This window comes from Periophthalmus magnuspinnatus, chromosome 16 (assembly GCF_009829125.3).
Source record: "Periophthalmus magnuspinnatus isolate fPerMag1 chromosome 16, fPerMag1.2.pri, whole genome shotgun sequence".
In the NCBI taxonomy this organism is placed as follows: domain Eukaryota; kingdom Metazoa; phylum Chordata; class Actinopteri; order Gobiiformes; family Gobiidae; genus Periophthalmus; species Periophthalmus magnuspinnatus.
Genome location: NC_047141.1, coordinates 1935317 through 1962614, shown reverse-complemented (window position 1 = coordinate 1962614; position 27298 = coordinate 1935317). Strand labels below are relative to the sequence as shown.

At 42.8% G+C, this 27298-nt stretch overlaps 1 protein-coding gene across 1 annotated transcript in view; it reads right to left on the bottom strand.

Moving 5' to 3' along the window:
- grik2 (glutamate receptor, ionotropic, kainate 2) overlaps nucleotides 1–27298 on the bottom strand; it is a 280443-nt gene that overhangs the window by 30376 nt on the left and 222769 nt on the right. The window contains exons 14-15 of the mRNA XM_033980607.2: nucleotides 16814–17039; nucleotides 2011–2261 (exon numbers count right to left, since the gene is read on the bottom strand). Of these exons, the coding sequence (XP_033836498.2) occupies nucleotides 2011–2261; nucleotides 16814–17039 (477 nt within the window). The remainder of the gene's footprint in view (nucleotides 1–2010; nucleotides 2262–16813; nucleotides 17040–27298) is intronic.

Sequence of the window (27298 nt, the reverse complement as noted above, 5' to 3'; positions counted from 1 at the left end):
TAGTTTGTTTTAAAGTGTTCCCAGGCCCTCGGAGCCGTTAGCCGTTAGCCAGTGTTTCAGTTTGTGTGCGTTAAAAACAGTTAGCCTCCTGCTCGTCATTTGAGCTGGTGGTTAAAGTCTAGCTTGGTTCCATGGTGACAGCAGAATTCCTCACGTTTCTTATCTCGTTGTCGCCATTGGGCCTAAGTGATAAAAACCAAAACACGGACTTATTTAACTGCAAAAGTACAGCATTTGTATTGATTCACTGCAAATTTGGCAGCACTACGTTAGCAATTAGCATCTTTGTTAGCGGGCCATGAGATTGTGGTTCCATGGCTTTCAAAGTGGTAAGAAATTCTGCTATCATGCAATGCATTGTGGGAGGGGATGTAACAATATACAAGTATTTGAAGTAGTAAGATTTATGTGTGTACTTGTCTTTAGACCCAACATAAGGACAACACTAAAAAGGAGCAAAGGATCATGGTCCTTGTAGTTTGCTCTGCTTTTATTATTTTTGTCAGAAGCATTTCAGGTTGTGTTCATGTTTTAGAATTTGATTTGAGGTCAAACAGGGTCAGACTGTGAAAAAAAATATACAATAAAATAAAATAAAATAAAAAAAGTTGGACCTGTCATGTTTTGTTTCGTCTTGATTTAAAGTCTGCAGTCAAACCCAGTACTCAATCAGGACTAAACCAAGACTAAACCAGGACTAAACCAGGACTAAACCAGGAATAAACCAAGACTAAACCAGGACTAGATCAGGTCTAAACCAGGACTAAACCAGGACTAGATCAGGACTAGATCAGGTCTAAACCAGGACTAAACCAGGACTAAAGCAGGACTAGATCAGGACTAGATCAGGACTAAGCCAGGACTAAACCAGGACTAAACCAAGACTAAACCAGGACTAAACCAGGACAAAACCAAGACTAAACCAGGACTAAACCAGCACTAGATCAGGACTAGATCAGGCCTAAACCAGGACTAAACCAGGACTAAACCAGGACTAGATCAGGACTAGATCGGGTCTAAACCAGGACTAAAGCAGGATTAAACCAAGGCTAAACCAGGACTAAACCAGGACTAGATTAAACCCTGTGTTCTTACTTGCACACATCACGCCAAATTGGGACTAAAGGGACTAAATCCAGTGCTCAGCAAGGACTAGAACAGGACCAAACCAAGATTAAATTAGGACTAAACCAGGACCAATCCAGGACAAATGTGAACGCCGCCTAAAACACTCAGGTTTGTCATCTTTAGATGTTTAATCTTTGCAAAAACATTTTATAATCTCAGAGTATGACTTTTATCTTCGTTTCAAACACGTCACATTTTCCAGCTCAGATTATACAAGCTAGATTTTATTTTTTTTTAGCTTTTTCCCATATTATATGTAGTTTCATTATCCATTAATCCAAAGTCATCATCTCTGAGCTCTCAAAAATGCTCTGTTCGAAATTTGCTCAGATTGTTGCGTCGTATGTAAAGATCCAGATGTCTTCTATGCAGTTATTAAGACCATAAACCATCATAGGACTCATTCTGTGGTCAAATTGTGTTAGAACAAATATATAGCTCTATTAGCATAGCATTCACGTCATAGCATAACAACTTCATTTGTGTATTTCTTGGTTGTTCATTCCCGTTGCTGACAACAGAGGGAGCTCCAATACCGAAATGCCTTATTGGAAACAGAGATGTGGCTTATAAAGTATATTTCCAAATGTAGACAATTATTTTAAGTGATAACAAAACCACAAAACCAAGATAGAGGAACAGCAGAAACAGAACCAAGAAATGAAGATGGAGGAGAGAGAGCGAGACACAGAGAGAGGGAGAGAGAGAGACAGAGGGAGAGAGACCTGGTTTAGTCCTGGTTTAGTCCTGGTTTAGTCCTGGTTTCCAGTCCACAATAAGACTCCAGAGGCATTTTACATCTTTTTTTGTTCAGTAAGAGTCACATATTGTTACATCCCCTGTTGTGGTTCAATGTTTTTGAATACAGGGACGTCGGCTTACTTTTTCGAGTTGCGCGTTCTGTTTGGACTTGTACAGGAACTCGCCCACGGCCACAAACACGGACAGGACCAGCCCCGCGGCGAGGACGATGAAGATGCCGCCGATGTTCTGGACTCCCAAAGCGCTGGCCTCTTTGCTCTCCTCCTCCGGACAACCGTTTCCTCTCCACCACTTTTCCTTCATCATGTGCAGCTTCCCCTCCTCCTGGAGCTGCAAGATAGCGATGGTCATCTTGTCCCGGTATGGAGAGCCTGAGGGGACAAAATACACCATGAGCTGTAGGGCCGCACTGTATGTCGCAAATCGAAATCTTAATTTGACATGATGTTATACTGGAGTCATTTAGATTATACAATTTCCTCTGCAAAATGCTTAAGCCATGGAACCTTTTAGTTGAAAATTCTTGTTGTAACTGTAGTCTCCAAACCAGTTTTGATACCGATTTCTACACTATGCCAATCCCCGATATCAACTGATACAAGAGCACATACTAAAAACTGCATTTATTTCCTAAAAGGTCTTAAATTACACAGAACTGACTCTTGTGAGCTTCAAGTCATGTTCTAACGCTGCTCCCTCCTTAAAAACAAACCTGGAGTTGTGTTTTGTTTCATTCACACATGTTTAAGTAACATTTTATTATTAGTCTGTTACATCTCCAAAGCTCAAAATGCTCTGTTCCACCTTGTGATGTCATGAAGTGGTAGTTTTCAAGTTAACAGCTCAGCCTAAAGAGGGAGGAGATGAGGAGGAGGAGAGACAAGAGGACAAGAGGGGAAAAGGGAGCAGAGAAGTTTTTAAGTTAACAGCTCCATTTACCTTTAGTTCAGTAGTAGATTGGCCAACTCCAGGTGTGAAATGATCCAAATGATTCTAGTGAAGGTGTGTGCAGTTTAAAAACACAGTGAAGCACTTCCTGTATCACCACATGATGACATCACAAGGTGGAACAGAGTGTTTTCTGAACTCAGCCTAAATATGTAGCGTTTATGTGAAAGAAACAAAACACAACTCCAGGTCTGTTTGTGATGAGGAAACTACATTAGAACAGAGGTCAGACAATAGTGTGATATGGGCCCTTTAAAACTGAAATAAAATAGAACAAAACTTATCCAAATGTGATACGCAGGTTGTTATTTATCCCTCAAGTAATGACAGAACAACTTTTTTTTTAGCCAAATACGCACAGTTAATATTATTATTATATCAATGTCCCAGCATCGACTGAACCGATATTTGGAAGCTGATATATAAATGGACATAGCTAACCTGTTAGCCGCCGCATTCCAAACAGGAAGTGGTCATGGGCGCACTTCCTGCTCCATCGACTCTGGCTCCAATTAACTTTCTGTGTAAAAACTGTGTGTCCTCTCTCTGTAACTGCTGCTGTCAGACTCATCATTTTGGACTTAAATGTTCAAAGTCAATGGAGCCAGAAGTGCTCCCATGATCACTTCCTGTTTGGTACATAGTGTCTAGCTTCAACAGCCTCGCTTAGGCTCTTTGGTTGCCATGACATTCATGGTCAAGACTTGGCTCCAATTCAGCCGCTATGACTGCTAGCCTCGATGAGTTTCATTTGACTGAACGCTGTGGTGACGTCACACTCACTTCTTTACACAGTCTGTGGTCCCATCTCTATTTCTAACTGAAGCTGAATCGCTGTAACTGTTATAAACAATGTCACACAACCAAAATATGTGTTTTTCCATTAATGTTTCTGTCACAGCACAACGCAGATGAAAACAAACTCCATTAGACCCTTCGCTTATGATACTGCGGATGTCAACCTGATGCTAAAGCCTTTTTTCGCTAAATGAATAAACGAGTTCTGCTGTCCTCAGGTGACTTCCACAAAGAGAAGTGCTGTATATTTTCCGTCTTGTGTTTTGCTAATATGCTAACAGCGTATTCAGTGTGATGGCAGCTTCAGTCACACTTTCACCTCTGCCCCTCGTCACAACCAGAACATCAGAAGAACAGCACAAACGACTCATTAGCGTTAGCGTCGTTAGCACATCATTAGCACGAGCACAAATGTGCAGCTCGAGTGTGCACCTCGGAGCGCCCGTGTTACAGCAGGTGTTTGTTATTATTTATACATCTTTAAAGGTGCAGTAAGTAACTTTTCTAGCTGTTTTTCTTAAATTGCCAGAAATGTTCAACGGTATGGCATTAAAGTTGTTGTTTTTTTATGATTTACATATTCAATTACAGATGTTTTTATTACTCAAAAATATATTGAAAAACAAAAGGATTCTTACTGTGCAGAGAATGGCCTCTCCACAGATGTGACCTGTAATTTGTTTTGATGGTACTGATGGAGTTCTTCTCTCAAACTCAAACTGTTCCACCTTGTGATGTCATCATGTGGTGATACAGGAAGTACTTCACTGTGTTTTTTAAACTCCACACACCTTCATTTATAGAATCATTTGGATCATTTCAGGAATCCTGGAATTGGCCAGTCTCTACTGAATTAAAGGTAAAAGGAGCTGTTAACTTGAAAACTAGCACTTGATGACATCACAAGGTGGAACAGAGCATTTTGAGCTTTGGAGATGTAACAGACTAATAATAAAGTGTTACTCAAACATGTGTGAATGAAACACAACTTTAGATCTCTTTTTGAGGAGGGAACAGTGTTCTAACATGGCAAAAAGCTCACAGAAGTCCATTTTGTATAATATAGGAGCTTTAAAGCTACACTGTGGAACATTTGAGGAAAACAATAAAGAAAACTTACAGAGTACACCTTTAATTGGTGAATGTCAGATTACATTCTATGTGACAATACTCAACAGATAGAAAGCAATGTGATAGGTAACCCAGTCAGTACAGCGTCAGACCAGAACTGAAGCAGGACTAAACCAGGACTGAAGCAGGACTAGACCAGGACTGAAGCAGGACTGAAGCAGGACTGAAGCAGGACTAGACCAGGACTGAAGCAGGACTAAACCAGGACTGAAGCAGGACTAAACCAGGACTGAAGCAGGACTAGACCAGGACTGAAGCAGGACTAAACCAGGACTGAAGCAGGACTGAAGCAGGACTAGACCAGGACTGAAGCAGGACTAAACCAGGACTGAAGCAGGACTAAACCAGGATTCAAGCGAGACTAAACCAGGACTGAAGCAGGACTAAACCAGGATTCAAGCGAGACTAAACCAGGACTGAAGGAGGACTAAACCAGGATTCAAGCGAGACTACACCAGGACTGAAGGAGGAGTTGACCAGAACTAAACCTGGACTAGACCAAGTTAGACTTGAAGCTGGACTAAACCAGGACACGACTGCCGTGGAGGAGTTATAAACAGTTTTAAACATCATTAGTCACACAGTCAGGTCCACTGCCCCACAGGTTGGCAGTGCAATTCCAGCTCTCACAGATGATTGATGATGTTGTTGTGTCCTTGGGCAAGACACTCAACCCCCGTCACCCCCAGTATGTGTGATTGTATGTGTGAATGTGTGAGTGTTTACCAGTTAGCCAAACAATATGATCAAATATTATTGCTAGCAAAGATTAGCAAAACTCCTGATTATCCTAGGGATAACTTTTTTTCGCACACAGTTCTAGATTTGCTGTTTTAATTGACTCGCTAAGTCAAATTTAAGCTAAGAAAATGTTGTTTTTGTAAAAGTAGAAGGCTTTTAACTTAGCCAGTAAGTGCGTGTCATCCATCCTCCACTGTGGCACTGCTAACTTAATCTCATAGACAAACAGCGTTAGCATTAGCACACATGAGTACACAGCAATTAGCAGCTAATTAACAGAGTAATTATACACAACACAATATGATAATAGGATGTAATTATGTCTGTTTAATATTCTCTCTGCATAAGGCTTAACTGTGGCGGAGGTGATATAAATAGACTTTACTTTGAAATACTTTAATTACCAAAGTATAGAGAGATTTAAATGTGTTTTGTGTCAGTTTATTGTGAACGCTGCATGAGAGAAAAAGGTTTTTAATCAAACCAAACCAAAGAGTGAGAACACCGAGGAAACCAGATTAAAGCTGGGAAATCTGAAAAAAATGTGCTTCTCACAACATTACACATATAAGACTGTGAAGTTTAGAGCATGCAGGAGCTACATTAAAGCCACAGTATGGAACTTTTTAGCCAAAATATAGACTAAAATTAAAGCTTTTTTTCATTTTGGTTGTTTGTAGCACATTGGCAAACTTGTAAAACTTGTCCTCACGGTGAGTGGGCTTGCATCTCCACAAACCTGACGTTTATTTGACCTGGAGGAGGAGATGTTCCTTTGACTATAATCTCCCACAGTTTGGCATAAATATATAACTATCTCCATGAAGAATGTTCCGAAGTGTGGTTTTAATGTTCTGTTCCCATGGAAACGTGCAGGTGACATCTAGAAAGTGACTTTACCTTAATGAGAAAACCAGAACTAAACCAGGTCTAAACCAGGACTAAACCAGAACTAAACAAGGACTAAACCAGGTCTAAACCAGGACTAAACCAGAACTAAACCGGAACTAAACCAGGACTAAACCAGGACTAAACCAGGTCTAAACCAGGACTAAACCGGAACTAAACCAGGACTAAACCAGGACTAAACAAGGACTAAACCAGGACTAAACCAGGACTAAACCGAAACTAAACCAGGACTAAACTGGAACTAAACCAGGACTAAACCAGGACTAAACCGGAACTAAACCAGGACTAAACTAGGACTAAACCATAACTAAACCAGGACTAAACCAGGACTAAACCGGAACTAAACCAGGACTAAACCAGGACTACATCATGACTGAAAAGGGATCAAGATGTACTATGGAACTTTTTAGATGGAGCCTGGTGGCTGGTGGCTTGTCTCCATGGAGATAAACAGGTTTATTGCCATACTGTGGAACGTTTCAGGCAAAGCAATAACATTTCCATGGAAGAATATAGGCCCGCCAGAAATGTTATTGTAGCTTGGAAAAAAAAAAAAAAAAACAACTGATAAAAGGTCCTCAAAATGGCGGCTACAAACAGGACGCTGACCCATGAGTAAAGCACTGTGATCACAGTTCACAAAGCACAAAGCGTTTAGTCCATGAACAGAAACAGCAGCTGTGTTTTACATGTCGGCGTGATCCACAAGGCCAACTGCCCTCCTCTCTACTCTCTCTCATCTCTCTCTCCTCTCCCTCCTCTCTCCTCTCACTCTCTCCTCCCGCTCATCTCTCTCCTCTCCCTCTTTCTCTCCTCTCTCTCCCCTCTCCTCTCTCTCTCCTCACTCTCCTATCTCTCTCCTCTCTTTCTCTCTTCTCTCTCTCCTCTCCCTCCTCTCTCTCCTCTCTCTTTCCTCTCCCCTCTTTCTCTCCTCTCTTTCGCTCTTCTCCTCTCCTTTCCCTCTCTCCTCTGTCTGCTCTCTTTCTCCTCTCTGTTGCCTCTCTTTCTCTCTCTCCTCTTTGTTTCTTCTCTCTCTCCTCTCTTTCTCCTCTGTCTGCTCTCTCTCTCCTCTCTGTATCCTCTCTTTCTTTCTTCTCTCTCTCCTCTCTTTCTCCTCTGTCTCCTCTCTCCTCTCTGTCTCCTCTCTTTCTTTCTTCTCTCTCTCCTCTCTTTCTCCTCTGTCTCCTCTCTCCTCTCTGTCTCCTCTCTTTCTTTCTTCTCTCTCTCCTCTCTTTCTCCTCTGTCTGCTCTCTGTCTCCTCTCTTTCACTCCTCTCTCTCCTCTCTTTCTCCTCTCCTTTCTCTTGACTCTGCCTGATCTCTCTCCCCTCTCTGTCTCCTCTCTCTCTCCTCTCTCCTCTTTCTCCTCTTGCTCCTGTTTCTCCTCTGGAGCTAACTTGAGGCACTACTCTGTCTGAAGCTGTTACTTAAGTTAGACTATAATCTGAGCTTTGTTTTAACACGATCTAACCATAAAGAGCTCCAACAGGTGATCTGATTTGTGCTGTTAAACAAGTCCCTCTCAAATAACATTACAGTCACAAGCTAGCTAGCACTGGTGTTAGCCAACAGTTTTTCAGTTAGTCACGCTTACCTTTTTGTTCAAAATCGCTCAGATTGAACATAGGCTCTTGAAAACGTGCTCTTTAAATTGCATTGTGTCTCCATGGTAACTTCTGAACATTCCTCCCATAGACATACATACAGTACCTCCACTGCGTGATGCTACTCCACGGTCTCTTTGCATATGCAGAATAGTGAAGGTGTCGCGAAGGCCATTTTTCTCAGAGGTAAACACTTAACGTCTATCTAAAGGCGCCGCTCTCGTATCGTCATGGCGTCCTGCCTTTGTGAGCTTTACAAAGAGGAGAAGAAGAACAGCTCTGGGGTTGTTTACACTGACACAGACACAGAGAGCCACAAAGAGCCACAGCTCAACAATGGCTCTCACTGCCTCATTTCAAACTCAATAGTCTCCTGCATAAAGTCAGCTATATGTAAGGGACTGCCAAACGATTCACGGCAAGAAAGAACTGAGAGGGGAAAATGGTGGAGTGGAGTCCTGGAGCATGGAGCAGGATAAGCAGGACAAGATGAGGACTAAACCAGGACTAAACCAGGACTAAACCAGGACTAAACCAGAACAAAAGCAGGACTAAACCAGGACTAAATCTGGACTAAACCAAGACTAAACCAGGACTAAACATGGGGCATTAGTGTTTCAGTTTTGTGCAGTTAAAACCTGGAACATTTTCCTGAAGATGTGAGACAGGCCTCAACTTTGACAATGTTTAAATCCAGGCTCTGGTTCTGTTTAGCTGCATGTGTGTGTGGGGTTTTTTTTTGTATTGTGATTTTAATGCTTTTCTTATTCTGTAAAGCACTTTGAATTACTTTGTGTACAATTTGTGACTGGTCTTGCCTTGCCAGCGTTGCTAAGTGCCCACACAACTGGTTTAGCAGGGAGCAAGAAGGGGCGTTAGCTTCAACAGCCTCGCTCTGGATTGGCTCTTTGGTTGCTTTGATATTCGCAGTTGGAATTCCAAATGTGGAATTCAGCTCCAGATTAGCCGTTACAACTGCTAGCCTCAAGCTTCATTGGGAGCTGAACGCTGTGGGTGATGTCACACTCACTCAGTCCACATCTTTACACAGTCCACAGAACCAGGACTAGACCAGGACTAAACCAGGACTAAACTAAGACTAAACCAGGACTAGACCAGGTCTGGCTGGGTGTTTATTCCTTGTGGCACACAGGAGGATTATTAGCAGCAAACGCAGATGGAGGTTTGTGATGAAATGATCAAAATGAGTCCAGTGAACAAGTGTGAATGTGACAGGCGTGACTCCCTCTCCAGCACACGATGAAAAGCCCATAACACACACGGGCCCTGAACGCCTCACGGAGAGCCAGAATTATAACAGGGATTCAAATGAGCTGCTTTGACTGACACTCGAAACGTGGGTATTTTTAGCTCCGCTGCACAAATTCCTCCGATGTCCAATGATTTGTTTTCATGTTTTGACACAAAATAAACACAAAAACAGGAAGTACTACACGTGCGCTCATTATCTCCTGGAGACTTTGAGACGCCGCGAGACAAAAGAGATTGTATTTAAAGCGGGCTACTGGGCCATCACTTTACCACAGCCAAAACAGTGATCGAAACACAACCGTTTCAGTGGGTCTATAGCCACAGTCGTCTGGGGCAGATTTAGACAAACACGACTCCCAATCTGTGCATACTAGGACTGTCACAATATCAAAAATCTGATACTAATCGATACTAAGACTAGTTTTGAAACTATAGAGTGGTTTAAGCTGGTTTCAATATTAAAATAAACGTCAGGACATAAATGAACCTTTGCTGAATCTGTTTATACTGATGTGTCTCTGTTTCACAAGTATAAGACACATAGACAAGTACACACCCATGGACCACTATGACCCTACTGGACACTGAGGGTATTACACACATATAACACATATAACACACATATAACACACATATAACACACATATAACACACATATAACACATATAACACATATAACACACATATAACACACATATAACACATATAACACACATATAACACACATATAACACACATGGGAATAGATCACAAAGTACAACATATTCTCTGATCGATGCTCTCATGTTTCCTCATCACACACAGACCTGGAGCTGTGTTTTGTTTCATTCACACATGTTTAACACACAAACCCTGCATATTTAGGCTGAGTTCTTCTCTCAAACTGATAACACTCTGTTCCACCTTGTGATGTCATCACGTGGTAATACAGAAAGTGCTCCACTGTGTTTTTAATCTCCACACACCTTCACTAGAATCATTTCAATCTTGGAATTGCCAATCTCTACTGAACTAAAGGTAAAAGGAGCTGTAAAACTACCACTTGATGACATCACGAGGTGGAACAGAGCATTTTGAGCTTTGGATATGTAGACAAACTAATAACAAAGTTTTACTCAAACATGGGTGAATGAAACAAAACACTACTCCAGGTGTGTTTTGAGGAGGTGACAGTGTTAGAACATGGCTTAAGTCGATGTTATTTTCCCGCGTGAATCAGTGATGTGTGCGTAAAACATGACAAACGATGTGATCTCGCCCAAACGCTGCGTCTGTGCTCTGTTTTAAAAATATGACTGATTGGAGCCGTCTCGGGGCAGGAGGTTAATGGACTTAATTGGCGCGTCTCTGCACCTTATTGTGATGACGGGAGTTGATTAAGCACATCGTTTACTCCCACACTGAGGCTTTAAACGTGAGCACGTCTCTGTGAGGAACTGAACCCAAACACCAAACACAAAACACGAGACAAGCACAGCCTGTTCTCATCACGATTATCGCGACGAGGTGGAACGTTTGAGCTCCGTTTGGTATAAGGAGGAGATAACCCTTCTCAACACTGAAATGAAAAATGATTTGACTGTTTCCAGTGACCTGAAGGTTACCGGTTCGAATCCCGCTCTCGACATAAGCATCAGTATTTCGTGGTTGCAGCATGTTCTTATATTAAACTCTATACATGTGTTGATATAGTATAAAATATACCTTTTCATCCATGGCTGACTGTTGCCATAGTGATTAACAAGATTAAAGTGTCCTTTGATTGCTCCTAAGTCCTCAAAATGGCGCCTAATGAAGAAACCCAGAGCCCCAGAGCTGCAGGACGTAAAGACAATGAGACGTAGAGGAGACAGAGGAGAGGAGATGGAGGAGAAGAGAGGAGGAGAGGAGGAGAGGAGATGGAGGAGAGATGGAGACGGAGGAGAGGAGACAGAGGAGATGGAGGAGAGGAGGAGAAGAGATGGAGGTGAGGAGGAGATGGAGGAGAGGAGGAGAAGAGATGGAGGAGAGGGGGAGACGGAGGAGGAGATGGAGGAGAGATGGAGACGGAGGAGAGGAGACAGAGGAGATGGAGGAGAGGAGGAGAAGAGATGGGGAGAGGGGGAGACGGAGGAGAGATGGAGATGGAGGAGAGGGGGAGACGGAGGAGGAGAGGAGACGGAGGAGAGATGGAGACGGAGGAGAGGAGACAGAGGAGATGGAGGAGAGGAGGAGTCGGAGTCGGAGAGGAGATGGAGGAGAGGAGACGGAGGAGAGATGGAGATGGAGGAGAGGAGAAGAAGAGATGGAGGAGAGGAGGAGACGCAGGAGGAGAGGAGACGGAGGAGAGATGGAGACGGAGGAGAGGAGACAGAGGAGATGGAGGAGAGGAGGAGTCGGAGAGGAGATGGAGGAGAGGAGACGGAGGAGAGATGGAGATGGAGGAGAGGAGAAGAAGAGATGGAGGAGAGGAGGAGACGGAGGAGGAGAGGAGACGGAGGAGAGATGGAGACGGAGGAGAGGAGACAGAGGAGACGGAGGAGGAGAGGAGATGGAGGAGAGGAGACAGACAGAAGCTGCTGACAGAGCTCAGACACTTCCTCTTGGATCATTTGATTAACACAGTGAACTGGTCCAAACAACACAAATGAAGCTTAATGAAGATGGAGAGACTGAGGGAGGAGAAGAGCCTCCAGAGACCAGGACTTAACCAGGATTAAACCAGGACTAAACCAAGAGTAAACCAGGACTAAACCAAGACTAAACCAGGACTGAACCAGAACTAAACCAGGATTAAACCAGGACTAAACAAGGACTAAACCAGGTCTACACCAGGACTGAATTAGGACTAAGTCAGGACTGAACCGGGACTAAACCGGGACTAAACTCTCTCTATGTTTCTCTCTCTCTCTGTTTTTCTCTCTGTTTCTCTCTCTCTCTCTGTTTCTCTCTCTGTTCCTCCCTCTCTGTTTCTCTCTCTCTCTGTATGTTTCTCTGTTTCTCTCTCTCTTTCTCCCCCTCCCTGTTTCTCCCTCTCTGTTTCCCCCTCTGTGATTCTCTCTTTGTTTCTCTCTTCTCTGTTTCTCGCTCTCTCTTTTTCTCTCTCTCTGTGTTTCTCTCTCTCTCCGTTTCTCTCTCTATTTATCCCCCTTTGTTTTCTCTCTCTCTCTGTTTCTCTCTCTGTTTCTCTCTCTCTCTGTTTCTCTCTTTTCCTCCCTCTCTGTTTCTCTCTCTCTTTGTCCCCCTCCGTTTCTCCCTCTCTGTTTTTCCCTCCCTGTTTCTCCCTCTCTGTTTCCCCCCTCTCTTTCTCTCTCTCTGTTCCTGTCTTTTTCTTTCTCTCTTTTCATCTGTTTAAGTGGCGTCCGGAGCCTCGTCAGGATTTAGCGGCAGCGGAGGTGTCAGGTGCTGTAGTAAACACTCTATTAGGATGAGCTATGGCTAACAGCTGCGCGGGGAGCTCCGTGAGTCCATTTGAAAACACAGGGCCCCAGCGCTAATGCTAATGCTACGCGGCGTCTACTCTGTGTTCAACTCGATGAGGTATAAGCCAAATGACCGGAGCGTGTGGGGAATACAGGGCACATATGGGGAAGGTGGCTAAGAGGCTACGATTAGCAATTTAAATGGACTCTCCTCAGTCTGAAGGAAACAGGAGGGACTACGCAAGCTAGCTTATTTTATATTTATATACCTTTTATCAGAGGTTTTAGCGATACACGTATAGTGACGCTATATGTTTTAAATCTTTTTTACTGATCAGAACTAAAGCAGTGCTGTGACAGGCTCTGTTCCACCTTGTGATGTCATCAAGTGGTGATACAGGAAGTGGTCCACTATGTTTTTAAACTCCACACACCTTCACTAGAATCATTTGGTTCATTTCAGTCCTGGAATTGCCGATCTCTACTGAACTAAAGGTAAAAGGAGCTGTTAACTTGAGAACTACCACTTCATGACATCACAAGGTGGAACAAATAAAGCTCCACATGCTGTCGGTGCCCCCTATGGACAGCAGCCCATTTTTGTTTTGTTTTTTCATTTGTACCAAAATGACGACGCAACGCTGCCGAATCCTACGAGTATCACCGAATAAGAAAATAAAACTGGAGGAGGAAGTGCATACACCGCAGTGGGCGTGTCACAGTGGGCGTGTCACAGTGGGCATGTCACAGTGGGCGTGTACTGATGGAGGTTAAACGGGGGTAGATCGGCAAAATGACGTCTTGAAAATAGTCGATTAAAGATTCCTCAAACATGAATCACTCCAAATACAACTTCAGCTCAATGAGAAGAACATGGATAAACATCTGAAAAGCTGATTTTGCAGAACAGGTCTGATTTTAATTTCTGTTTCCATGGAATCATACAGGTGATGTGCCACCTCCAGAAAGTTACATACTGTACCTTTACGATGGAGACATACTGGATGGATGGAGACTTATGGCTACTATTATTAAACAAGGTGCTGTTTTGGAGGCTGTAAAGCAGGAGTGTCCAAACCTTTCTCATGAAGGGCCCAATATAAAAACACAGACAAAGCTGAGGGCCAATTGAGGGCCATAGAGTGCTCACCAGTACAGTGAATACTTCAAATCTGCATTATTATTACAAGTTAGACTGAACCACTAGACCTTTATTCATACTTACATCCTCAATGGGACATATTCAGTATCTGAGATGGGTAGTAAATAGATTTATAGTATAAAGTACTGTTTAAGGTAATATGGGCCAATTCATCTGTAATCTTGAGGCCCAAGAAAAATTGGTCCGAGGGCCGCATATGGCCCCCGGGCCACAGTTTGGGCATGCCTGCTGTAAAGTCTCCAAATGTAGGACACAGAGACCACCTCCTTCTGTGTAATGTGGACCACTGAAAAAATACAATAGAAGGCCAGATATACAATGTAATGTAATGTCAAAGCAGAACTAAACCATGTTAACATGTGTATCCCTTTAAAGATCGCCATAAAAACATAAAAACATCTATCCCAGCGCACAAACGCACACACACACACCTCCTTTCACCTTTATGACTCCACACACTGTGTAAATTCATCATATGTGAATGGGTTATTACAGTACGCGCTTAGCTAGTGTTTCATTCACGGCTAACGCTTTGTTCCCCTGCGCCGACAAAAGCCATAATATCAATAAATATATCCAACATAAAGTCTGGGAGCGTGATCGTAAATGTCCCGAACAGGTTTACGCTCCAGTCAAGTGGAGTACACACAGCAAAACAGACCTCCGCCAGGCGCCCATCATTCACCCAACGCAATCACCAAAAGCAAACATCAACTGTTTTCTCAACCAGGAAAAAAAACTCCCTGAAATGACTCTGTGGCAGCGCGGCGGAGCATGCACAAACAGGCACGGCAAATGACCTTGGCAGCACTACGATTCCCAGAAGGCAACGGGGCACAGCGCTTTAGATCAACACCGCAGATCGTTGGTCAAATATAACAAGGCGAGCGCCGGCCGGGTTTGGGACGCACTCAAATGTTGTGGTCATTTGTTCAGAGGCGAGCGGAGGACATGCATCACCTCAAATGAGCGAGATGTAAGAGTCCAGAGAGAGGGCCGACTGACCGCGGACTGACCGCTGCGAAGGCAACGCTGGAATAATAACAATACAACACAATACATCGTCCGTTAAGTCTTAAGAGCAAGCTCAGCCGAAATTCACAACCGCAGACTGTGTAAAGAAGTGGACAGAGTGAGTGTGACGTCACCCACAGTGTTCAGGTATAAATGAAGCTCATCGAGGCCAGCAGTTATAGCGGCCATGTTCCATATTTGGAATTCTGACCACGAGTATCACAGCAACCAAAGGGGCGATCCGGAGCGAGAATATAATATAGCAGGACTTAGGAACGCTGTCGATCAAACCTGTTCCTAACGCTAAATCAAATCAATCTCATCAAGGCTAGCAGTTATAGAGGCCAATCTGGAGCCAAGTTCTGTATTTGGAATTCCGACCACGAGTATTCCGAGTATCATAGCAAACAAAGAGCTAATCTGGAGCGAGGCTATTGAAGGTAACATCCCATTCTGCCCGCATCACTGGTTTAGCAATCAAACCTGTTGCTAATGCTAGCTGGAGCGGCCTCGCGAAAGAAGGCACCTGATTTGTCTGTTATTAATGTTCATATCTTGATTTACAGACACAATAGTGAAATAAAAAAAAAAAAAATTAAAAACAGGATCATGTAGAGCGGGTTAATATGAACATTTAAGACCAAAATGATGAGTCTGACAGCAGTAGATACAGAGAGAGAGGACACAGTTTTTACACAGAAAGTGAACTGGAGCCAAAGGAGCTGGAAGTGTGTCCATGATCACTTCCTGTTTGGAACGTTGTGGCAGTTGTGTGTAGCAGATTAGCTAGGTCAATTTATATAAACAGACTATGTTCGCAACGATTACTCAGATTCAGAAAAAAATATCAACCATAAAAAATCACATCTGTTCCTTCCGATAGAACATTCTAGTTGCATTTGTCTGGTTCAAACACATACAACGATAGTACAGCCCAAGATACAGCTGTCCCTCACTATATCGTGGTTCACCTTTCGTAGTCTCGCTGTTTTGTGGATTTTTTTTGTGCAGTTTTGCATGTTTTTTTTACAGAGTATGAATGTGCATTCTGTTCTGCGTCTTGATCGGTTTGATTTTGAGTAAGTGTATTCCCGTACAGGTTCATTCCTAAATTAAAAGGAAAACATGGAGGTATTTCATCATGTACTTTTGGCTTTGAACTGCACAGGATTAGTGAGAAAATATAAAACACAGCTCTTACAGTGTGTGTGTGTGTGTGTGTGTGTGTGTGTTATTTTTTTCTTCTCTAATTGGTCTTAAATAAACACAGAACAAACACACCAACAAAAATAAAGCTGTTTGTAATTCCATCTTATGTTTTTACTCTATAATTTAAATGGAACTTAGTGTAAAAGTATTTTAAGTATTCAGAACACAGTAATCTGATTTGTGTGTGTGTGTGTGTGTGCTTTGTGTGTCTGTGTGTACATATATGTGTGTGTGTATTTGTGCGTGTGTGTTTATCAGTGTGTGCAAGTGTCTATGTGTTTATATGTGTCTCTGTGTGTGTATGTGTATGTGTGTGTCTGTGTGTATGTGTATATGTGTGTGTGTGGTGTGTGAGTGTGTATATGTATGTATGTATATGTGTGTATATGTGTGTGTGTGTTTGTGTGGCTGTGTGTGTATATGTGTGTGTATATGTCTGTGTGTGTGCGTGTGTATATGTTGGTGCGTGTGTGTGTCTGTGTGTGTATATGCATGTAGGGGTGTGTGTGTATGTGTGTCTATATGTGTGTACATGTGTTTGTGCGTATGTGTGTGTGTGTATGTGTGTATGTGTGTTTGTGCGTATATGTGTGTGTGTATGTGTGTATGTGTGTGTGTGTGTGTCTGTGTCCTCTGATTGGCCCATGTAACAGAACACATTTGAAAATATATCTTAGTGCACTATTCCCTTTTCTGTCATCAAACACATTTTCACAGTATTCTTCTGTCTCTTACCCATAGGAGTGCCGACGCCGTACGCCCTGGAGTCGATGAGGCCGCCAATCTGGGTGAGGTTGCAGTTCCTCTGGGTGACATACTCGATGGTGGTGGACTCCATGAGGAAGGCGTAGTCCGAGGTGAGGACGCGGTGGATGCCCTCGTCCACGTTCTTCACCATCACAGAGTGTCGTCTGCTGCTCATGAACTCCCACATCTTATCGTACGTCGAGATCTTGGTTTTCTGCAACAACAAATGAACGCAGCTCGGTAAAACATGTGAAACGCAGGTGACTGTGTAAAGACGTGGACTTCTGATCGCAAATTTCATAGCAACCAAAGAACCAATGTTAACGGTAATGCCTCTTCTGCTTAGCAACACTGTCAATCAAACCTGTTGCTAACACTAGCGGGTTATTAATGTTCATATCTTGATTTACAGACACAAAAGTGAAATAAAAACATGTAGAGAGCGGGTTAATACGAACATTTAAAGTGGACTGGAGCCAGAGTCAATAGAGCACTAAGTGCACCCACGATCAGTTCCTGTTTGGAACCCGGCAGCTAGCACATTAGCTATGTGCATTTATATATACAGTCTATGGTTCAAAACAAAGGGTTAAGGCTTTTAAACAAAATCTAGAACAAGTTTTGAGGTAATTTGAGTTTTTTGATGTATTCAGTGAGATTCTTCAGTGTCATGGAATGTCGTTGTCATGGATATAAAAAAAATAAAAAAAATAAATAAAAATGTGTTTCCAAAGTTTTAACTGGTCATGTTTATTTATTTATTTTTTTAGAAAAACTGAAGGATGTTGAGCTAAGAAATTATTTACAATCTGAAAAACGGAGATAATCATGACAAATGTGGCCTTTGCTACAGGTTCCCAGTCGTCTGAACATGAGCCGTTTGTTTTTACGTCGCCCTCTATGGGACAAATTCTTTCTGAGCTGGACGGGATCTTTGTTTTGGCTGCAGCACCAATGGATTGGCCACGAGACCAAGCCCCGACGTGTTTGAGGAGATTAAAAAAATTTTAAAAATACATCCATCCTTCCTCCGTCTCCCTCCAACATTAGCATGTGAGCTCTGAGATGACGGGCGACATGCTAATAGCATGCTAACTCTATGCTAATGGTATGAACAGTAGTGATTGTGAAGTGAAGTGGGCTCTTGTTCACGTAGAAAGCATTTGTCCAGGGTCATAAAGGTGTTGATTGTTTAAAGTGCACTTTGGAACGTTTCTAGTTGAGGGGTTCACTACCTGCTAGTCCCATGAAGACTGGGACTAGCAGGTCGTGCATTGTTTAGAATGATCCGCAATGTGGGATTAGACTTTTAGCATCATTATTGAGACCAGCAGGTGTCAATGGCATTTTTAGTTTTTTTAGTCAAACACCTTAAATCAGGAACGTCAAACACATTTTCACCGAAGGCCACATCAGCAAAATGGCTGCACTCAAAGGGTCTGAAAAATAAATACTTAATTTTTAAACTTTTTAATTAACTGCTTCTGTATGTATTACTTACAGAAACAGTACTTAGTTGTCAAGTTACAAATATTGCATATTCATTTGCAGGGACGTAAAAAATATGGCTGTGTATTGCCGTATCTCTTGATAAAATGACATGACATACTTAATTTACCCTGTCGAGGGCCACATAAAATCAAGTAGAGGGCCTCATTTGGCTCGCAGGCCTTGAGTTTGACACGTGCCTTATATGTAAGATACATTTAATGCCATACTGTGGAACATTCCAGACAAAGCAAGAACATATGCATGGAAAAAAGCTGGAGATTCATAATTCAAAATGAAAGCATACAAATGTAAAATGTATTTATTAATCTTAGGACGAGAATAAACTTGAAAAACATTAACAACATTTTTAAAACAAAATTCACATCAAATACAGGAACGTTTAAACATAACAATCCAACTGAATAAATCACAAACTACGTCAAACCATTTGACCTGTTCCAAATGTTGATATTTAAGAATAAAAGACTGACATTTATACCCCGATTTCTCTAAACAATATGAGTTAAATGTTTAGCCTTGGAATGCAACAACGTGTGCATTACATGGGATTTTAACCCGCAACCTACCTCTACCAACACCTTTACTGTACTAAATGTCACATTTTATACAACGCTTTTCTTCAAGTCTCTCAAAGCACTTTACAAAAAGGAACTACTCGCCCATTCACACACACATTCACACACACATTCACACACACACCCCCACACACATTCACACACTCATTCACACACACATTCACACACACCCCCACACACTCATTCACACACACATTCACACACACATTCACACACACATTCACACACACACCCCCACACACATTCACACACTCATTCACACACACATTCACACACACCCCCACACACTCATTCACACACACATTCACACACACATTCACACACACATTCACACACACATTCACACACACACCCCCACATACATTCACACACACATTCACACACACATTCACACACTCATTCACACACACATTCACACACACATTCACACACTCATTCACACACACATTCACACACACACCCCCACACACATTCACACACACATTCACACACTCATTCACACACACATTCACACACACACCCCCACACACATTCACACACACATTCACACACTCATTCAAACACCAGCGTCCTTGGGCAAGACACTTAAAGTGTCTTGCCCAAGGACACAATGGCAGCATTCACCTTTGGGAGCTGGAATGGATCAGTGGATTCAAACCGCCAACCGAATCACTATCATCCTGTTGAACCTCGTTTCCCAGTGGCTCAGTTTGAAGTACAGCATCAGATGTTTTGCGTGTCCATGTCGTTATCAAATGTGAACACCTGTCCTCACAATGCAGTACCGCGTCGGCACCACTCGAGGCAGCAGCACATTTTGGTCCATTTCAAACTTAATTAAGTCACATCTTGAAGGTCCTGGCCTGCCATTATTGTGCGTAATGACTTTCTGTGGCCGCTCGATATTTTAGATCAACTGCCTGATTTGCCCAAGTGCCTATCAAGAATGTGAGAGTCAGCGTGGACACAGCGGAGCATGGCGGCGCTCAGGGGCGGCGCTCGGGGGCCGCGTGGACCCTGCAGCTGTTCAGACTGCTGATAAGGCCGAGATGGAGCGATGCGAGTGGAGATAAGCACAAAGAGAGGGAAAGGGAGGGAGATGCTGACAACATGAATATACCTACTTTTTTGTGTGAGTATAATGATAATAATATTCAGACAATATTGTACCAATCCAACTAAAATGTGTTAAATCTGTCTTTAGATCAGATGTGTTCTTCAAACTGTTCTGTTCAGATCTATATCCATGTTCTAGTCGTTTCTTCTCTGTATTGTTCACTGTAAGTTGTATTTGGAGTGATTCATGTTTGAGGAATATTTAATCGACTATTTTCAAGATGCCATTTACCCGATCTACCCCGTTTAACCTCTACGGTACACGGCCACTGTGACACGCCCACTGTGACACGCCCACTGTGACACGTCCACTGTGATGTAGTTTTATTTTCTTAATCGGTGATACTCGTAGGATTCGGCAGTGTGGCATCATCATTTTGGTACAAGACTTGTTTCTTTTATTAAGTGGTTTTAGATGTATATTGTGATTTAAATAACATAATGATCCAGTGTCAGAGATGAGAACTATAGAGACACAAACACAATAGGGCAGATTTAAAATTGGTGTAAATATCCAAGCTGGCGTTAGTTTAGTTTAGAGGATTTTGCCAACACAGAAACAAGGAGAACATGCAAACTCCTCTGGCTCGTTCTTGATACTATTGCTAACCTGCTAACCGCTGCCTTATTCTAGGTCACACAAACAGTATTTCATTTAACTTTCTCATTTGATATTGTTGTTTTGGCTGGTTTCAGTAATTCATAAAAAACAAACCCAGTTGCTTCATGATTGCAGTTTGAAATTGGCTCCTCCAAATGTGTAATTTTGACTTTGACTTTGAGTTTTGACAACGTTATTATTCCAGGAGCTTCCCAAACACCAGGCCTCGACGCCGCAGCCTCTTTTCCATCGGATTCACAAAACAAACATTGAAATTCCTCCAGCAAACTCGGTGTCAGCGCGAGATCCAGAGTTCCTCCCAAGGGTCCGAACTCAAACCGAGTCTATCCAGCTGTCTCCCTACAATCTGTTAATTATTGCATTTGGAACATAAAGCTACGTACGGCACGAGTCTATTTCTGACCGTTAGTGCAGACTCGACAACTCAAAACACACTGCAAAGACTTCTGGGAAAACAAAAGTGCATTGTAATCACGGCGTACGTTTGAAATAAAGAGGGCAGATTCATTTAACATAATAATGGTGTATCGCAGACTCAAGACTGCATTTACGTGTGTTCAGCAGCGGGACACACGGACGTTTAAAGCGGCTGCTGTGCTGCTGTGTCAACTTTTTAGAGCTTTGGCTGTTTTAAAGTTTCAACGTGAAAAATGCGTTTTGTTCCAGTTTTTTCCCTCTCCAGAGCTTAAAATACTCAGTTCCAACTTGTGATGTCATTAGGTGGTAACCCAGGAAGTGCCCCTACATCTTTATCCTGCAAGGAGGGTTCAAATAAGACCCCGGGCGAGATCGCTAGATTACTCAAAAATGCACAGAAGACATCTAAGACATTCTTCAAGCATGTTTTTGATGAGGAAGCTACTTTGCGGATTTCGTCTATTGCGGGTTATTTTTTAGAACCTCCGCGATAAAAGAGGGACCACTGTAATATGGTATAGTATGGATCAAACAGGGTGAAATACACATGGACACGAGGTGAGCGGCGGACGTTTTCATGCACTTTGGAACCGGGACCTGATAAAAAGTCTAAGCAGAACTGGTCCAACACACAAGAAGTGACACAAGAAGCATCACTGAGAAGGCGCTCTGCTCGGGCCTCGCCTTCTCAAACTTAAAGGGAGTAAACTGGCTTTAAAATTGGCTAAATATTCATGTATAGGTGGGTGGAGTGTCTTGCAGTACACAATAGATAGGGATTAGAACCGTCAACCTTCTAAGGGTATACAAATCAGTCACAAAACAGAACTGCTCAAACAACACACACTTTTTGAACTCATCTTTTTGGACTTGTCATTGGATATATTTACATACAGTTGTTTTGGTCTATTTTGAGATTTAGGTTAGCATTAGCAATAGCATTAGCGCTAGTTTTGAGGCACAAATACCTACTTTATAAACACAAAACAGAAATACTTAAACAAGACACACATTCTGAACTTGTGTTTTTGGACTTATCGTTAGATGTATTTTCATAAAGTTATTTTGTTCTATTTTGAGATTTTGTTTAGCATTAGCATTAGCTTTGGAACACAAATGCCTGCTTTATAAACACATAAGTATTCAAATCAGAATCAAATCAGTCAAAAAAAAGAGAACTACTAATGCACATTCTGAACTTGTCTCTTTGGACTTGTCATTAGATGTATTTACATAAAGTTGTTTTGTTCTATTTTGAGGTTTAGGTTAGCATTAGCATTAGTTTAGCTAACTACTTTATAAACACAAAACAGAAATACTAATTCAAATCAAATCAGTCAGAAAACAGAGCTACTCAAACACATCCTGAACCTGTCTTTTTGGACTTTTCATTGGATATATTTACATAAAGTTGTTTTGGTCAATTTTGAGATTTAGCTTAGCATTAGCGATAGGATTAGCACTAGTTTTGAGGCACAAATACCTACTTTATAAACACAAAACAGAAATACTTAAACATTGGACTTATCGTTAGATGTATTTTCATAAAGTAGTTTTGTTCTATTTTGAGATTTAGGTTAGCATTAGCATTAGCATAAGCATTAGCTCTGAGACACAAATACCTCTTTTATAAACAGACAAGTATTCAAATCAAATTCAAATCAAATCAGTCAGAAACAGAGCTACTCAAACACATTCTGAAGTTAGCATTAGCATTAGCATGATCATTTGTTTTGAGACACAAATACCTATGTTAAACACAAAACAGAACTATTCAAACAAGACACGCATTCTGAACTCGTCTTTTTGGACTTGTCATTGGATGTATTTTCATAAAGCCGTTTTGTTTGGTTTGTATTAGCATTAGCATGAGTATTAGCATTAGTTTTGAGACACAAATACCTTCTTTATAAGCACACACATTTAAATATTACTTTAAGTACACAATGATGGCATGCAATGTTCAGATCGGGGATTGAACTTCCAACCTTCTACAAGTATTTAAATCAGATTCAAATCAAATCAGAAAACTACTCAAACACGTTCTGAGACCCGTCTTTTAAGTGCTGTGTCAATCTTGTGTTATTTCTCATTTGAAATCACTCCGTTTTCTGATCCGTCATTTGCATATTACCGTTTCCATCCACCCTCGGAGCGTTCGTACTGTTCACTTGTTCTCCGCTCTGTTCTTTGTCTGTTTTTCTAATCAAACACATTTGGAGAGCGCAGTATTTTATTTTTCAAGAGAATAAAAACAACATTGTGTCGTCTTTTATGGAGAAGGCTGCCGTTTTCCTATGTTTACGATGGAGTTGAAGACTGAAGTGGAGTGGCCATAAACAGGAACAGTGCCGTGTCAGCTGAGAAACGCTCTATAAAGCACAGGTTTATATTGATTTGAATGGTTTAATCCCTCATCGCTGCATTATCTGTAACACTGTAAAGAAGGAGAGGGGGGGTTTGACCAGAGGGGGCAGTATAAACATGTACACGGCCCACTGAAGAAGACACTGGAGTAATATGTGCTGATGGGTTCAATTAAACTGCACATAAGGTTGTGTTCCTTCCTACATTGGAAATTTGGACTCTCAGTCGTCCACGTACAGTTTCCATCGCAAAAAGTAGTCCTATTGTGTTTGTGTCTCTATTGTTATCATTATGTTATAATTTACACATTTTAAATCACAATATTCATCTAAAATCACTTAATAAAAGAAACAAATCTACTGATTTCCGCGTTAGAAAACTAATGGGACTAGTGGGAGCAGCTGGGAGCATTTCAGTGAACCACTCGGGTGTGGTCGTTTCAGTGAACCACTCGGGTGTGGTCGTTTCAGTGAACCACTCGGGTGTGGTTGTTTCAGACAGATTTAAAGCGGTGACTTACAGAAGAACCCTGTCAGAGCCTCTTGGATGAGTGACACCTCTTCACTGTCAACAAAACTTGACAGAATAATACTATTTTAAATTCTTCATATGTTTCTGTCCTGAAGTAGCTGCGTCTCAGGTTGCAGGTGGTGTTGGGTGGAGGTTCTTTGAGCTATGTATTTAAAGAGGCAATATGTACCTTTTTCGGTTTGCCAACTTGTCTCCATGGAGATTTGACTGGAATGCTCCATACTATGACAATAACCATATTGATACAGCTGATGTCATCTGCATTCCCTTGGGGTGCGATGCTAACTTAAGGCACTGCTCTGTCTGAGGCTTAATTAGACTTTAATCTGTGCTTGCTTTGTTTTTACACAATCTGATCTGAAAGAGCTGACTTATCTAAACTCCAACAGTTGAGCTGATTTGTGCTGTTAAACAAGTCCCCCTCACATAACATTACAGTCACAAGCTAGCTAGCATTAGCATTAGTCAACGTTTTTTTCACGCTCACCTTTTTGTTGCAAATCAAACTGTATTTTTCCTTGAGTTTTCAGACAATCTTAAAACTTTTTTGTCAGTGTTAAAAGTGCTAAAATGTGCATTGTGTCACCTTGGTAACTGCTGAACATTCCACCGTAGAGATACACGTAGAACACCCCCAGTGTGATGTCACTGTAAAGTATCGATAGTCTCCAGGTGATGAAGCCAAGTTACAGGTGAACTCTATATTCACCCTAAGGGGCCACATTTTTCCAGGTATTTTTACCCATAAAACACCCATACACTGGAGATATTTACTGTGGAACATTTTAGGCATCTCCGTAGACACAAGTGGGCGCGGGAAATCAGAAAAGTTACAAAGGGCATCTTTAAGAGAGCAACAAGCTAAAAATAAACAAATAAAAGTTTTGCCTGTACTAAAAACATGATCTAACTTTGCTGTTTGTGAAGAGGCGGAACAAAATGGCGGAGCTTGAATTCGTCCAGGTGAAGTTCGTCTTCCTCCATTTCCTCTCCCTCCCTCCATCCCTCCATTCATCCACCACATCTGTTTATTCACACTGGTTATGCATCAGGGCTAGCGCTAACACTCAAGGCTAACGCAGGGACAGGGACAGCTAACTCCCCTGCGCACGCCACCAACACGTAGCCACAAGGTGAATGTGCCGCATTAGCTTTAATAAGATGTGATTGTGTTAGCTAACAAGCGCGCCGCGGCAACCGCACTCAATGTTTGCTTATTCAATTATTCAGTGTTTTTGTAGCGAGTCCATAGGGAGCACCCCACTAAGCTCGCTGCACAGGAAGAGGAAGAGGAGAGAATTGAGAGGGAGAGAGGAGAGGGGGAGAGTGAAGAGGAGGACAGGAGAGAGAGGAAGAGTGTGGGAGAAGAGAGGGGGAGGAAAAAGAGGAGAGAGGGGGAGATAAGCAAGCTCCGCAGGAATAGGAAGAGGAGAGGACAGACAAGGAGAGGAGAGGGGGAGGAAAAGGAGAGGAGAGAGGGGGAAATAAGCTAGCTTCACAGGAAGAGGACAGAGAAGAAGAAGAGAGGGGGAGCGAGAGGAAGAGGAGAGTGGAGAGAGGGAGAGGAAGAGGAGATGAGAGAGGAGGAGATAATTTGCTGCACAGGAAGAGGAGAGAGGTAGAGAGAGGAGGAGAGGTGAAGAAGTGAGAGGGAGAGGAGAGGGGGAGAGAAACAGAAAGAGGAGAGGAAAGAGGGGGAGAGGGGAGAGAAAGAGGAGAGGAGAAGAGGGGGAAAGAGGAGAAGAGGAGAGAGAGAGGGGGAGAGAAACAGGAAGAGGAGAGGAGAGATGGGGAGAGAGGGGAGAAACAGGAAGAGGAGAGGAAAAGGGGGGGCGGAGAAGAGGAGAGAAGGAGAGGAGAGGGGGGAGTAGAGAAACAGGAAGAGAACAGGAGAAGGGGGTTGAGGAGAAGAGGAGAGAGGGAGAGGAGAGGGGGAGAGAGGAGAGAAACAGGAAGAGGAGAGGAGAAGAGGGGGAGAGGAGAGAAACAGGAAGAGGAGAGGAGAGAGGGGAGAGAGGAGAGAAACAGGAAGAGGAGAGAGGGGGAGAGAGGAGAGAAACAGGAAGAGGAGAGGAGAAGGGAGTTGAGGAGAAGAGGAGAGAGGGAGGGGGAGAAACAGGAAGAGAAGAGGAGAGAGGGGGAGAGAGGAGAGATACAGAAAGAGGAGAGGAGAGAGGGAGAGCAGAGAGGAAGGGGGAGAGAGGAGACACAGGAAGGGGAGGGGGGAGGAGAGAGAGAGGAGAAGATAGCAGGGAAGAGAGGGGAGATAAACAGGAGAGGGAGAGAGAGACAGGATAGAGAATATAAACAGGGAGAAAGAGGGGTAGATGAGATAAAAAGGGCGAGAGAGAGAGGAGGGGAGCAGGTAAAGAGGAGCAGAGCAGGAGAACAGAGGAGAGATAAACAGGGGTAGAAGGGAGGAGAGAGGAGGAGAGCAGATAAAGAGGGGACAGGGAAAAGGAGAGGTGATAAATGAGGAGAGAAAAGGAGAGAGGGGAAGAGGGAAGAAAAAGCGGGGTGCAAGGAGCAGATAAACAGGGAGAGGGGGAGAGAGGAGGAGAGATAAAGAGGAGAGGAGAAAGGGAGATAAATATAAAGTGAAGGAGAAGGAAAAAGGAGGAGAGATAAAGAGGAGATAAAGAGAAGGAGAGGGGAGAGGAGAGAGAGGGACGGAAGGAAGGAAGGAGAGGGTAAAAGGAAAGTAACAGAGATTGAGGTAGGTGGAGGATCGAGAGCGAGAGAAGGGGCGGGATAGAGGGAAAGAAGAGGAGAGAGATAGCATTAATTAGCTGCGATTAGCTGTTAGCGCTGAAGTGAGTGACGCCGATAGACAGAAACGATTTGTTGATATTTGATTTGTTTTTTTGTGAGCGGTGAAAGAGATGCAAGAACACGACACGTCTGAGGAACAAACCCACCGAGACGGAGGACAAGAATGATCAAAACAACACTTCAGAGAGAGGGAGGAGGGAGAGAGGGAGGAGGGAGGGAGAGAGAGAGGGAGGAGAGGAGAGAAACAGAGAGAGAGGACAAGACTGATCAAAACAACACTTCAGCACAAGAGAAGGAGAAAGAGAGGGATGAGGGAGAGAAGGAGAAGGGAGAGAGAGAGGAGAGAGGGAGACACAGAGAGAGACTTGTCACAACAACACTTCAGAGAGAGAGAAAGAGGGAGGAGGGGAGGAAGAGTGGGAAGAAGAGAGAGAGGAGGGGAGAGGGAGACAGAGAGGGAGAACAAGGCTGATCAAAACAACACTTCAAAGAGAGGGAGGAGGGAGAGAGGGGAGGGAGAGAGGGAGGGAGAGACACACAGAGAGAGGGGTTAGGCAGGAG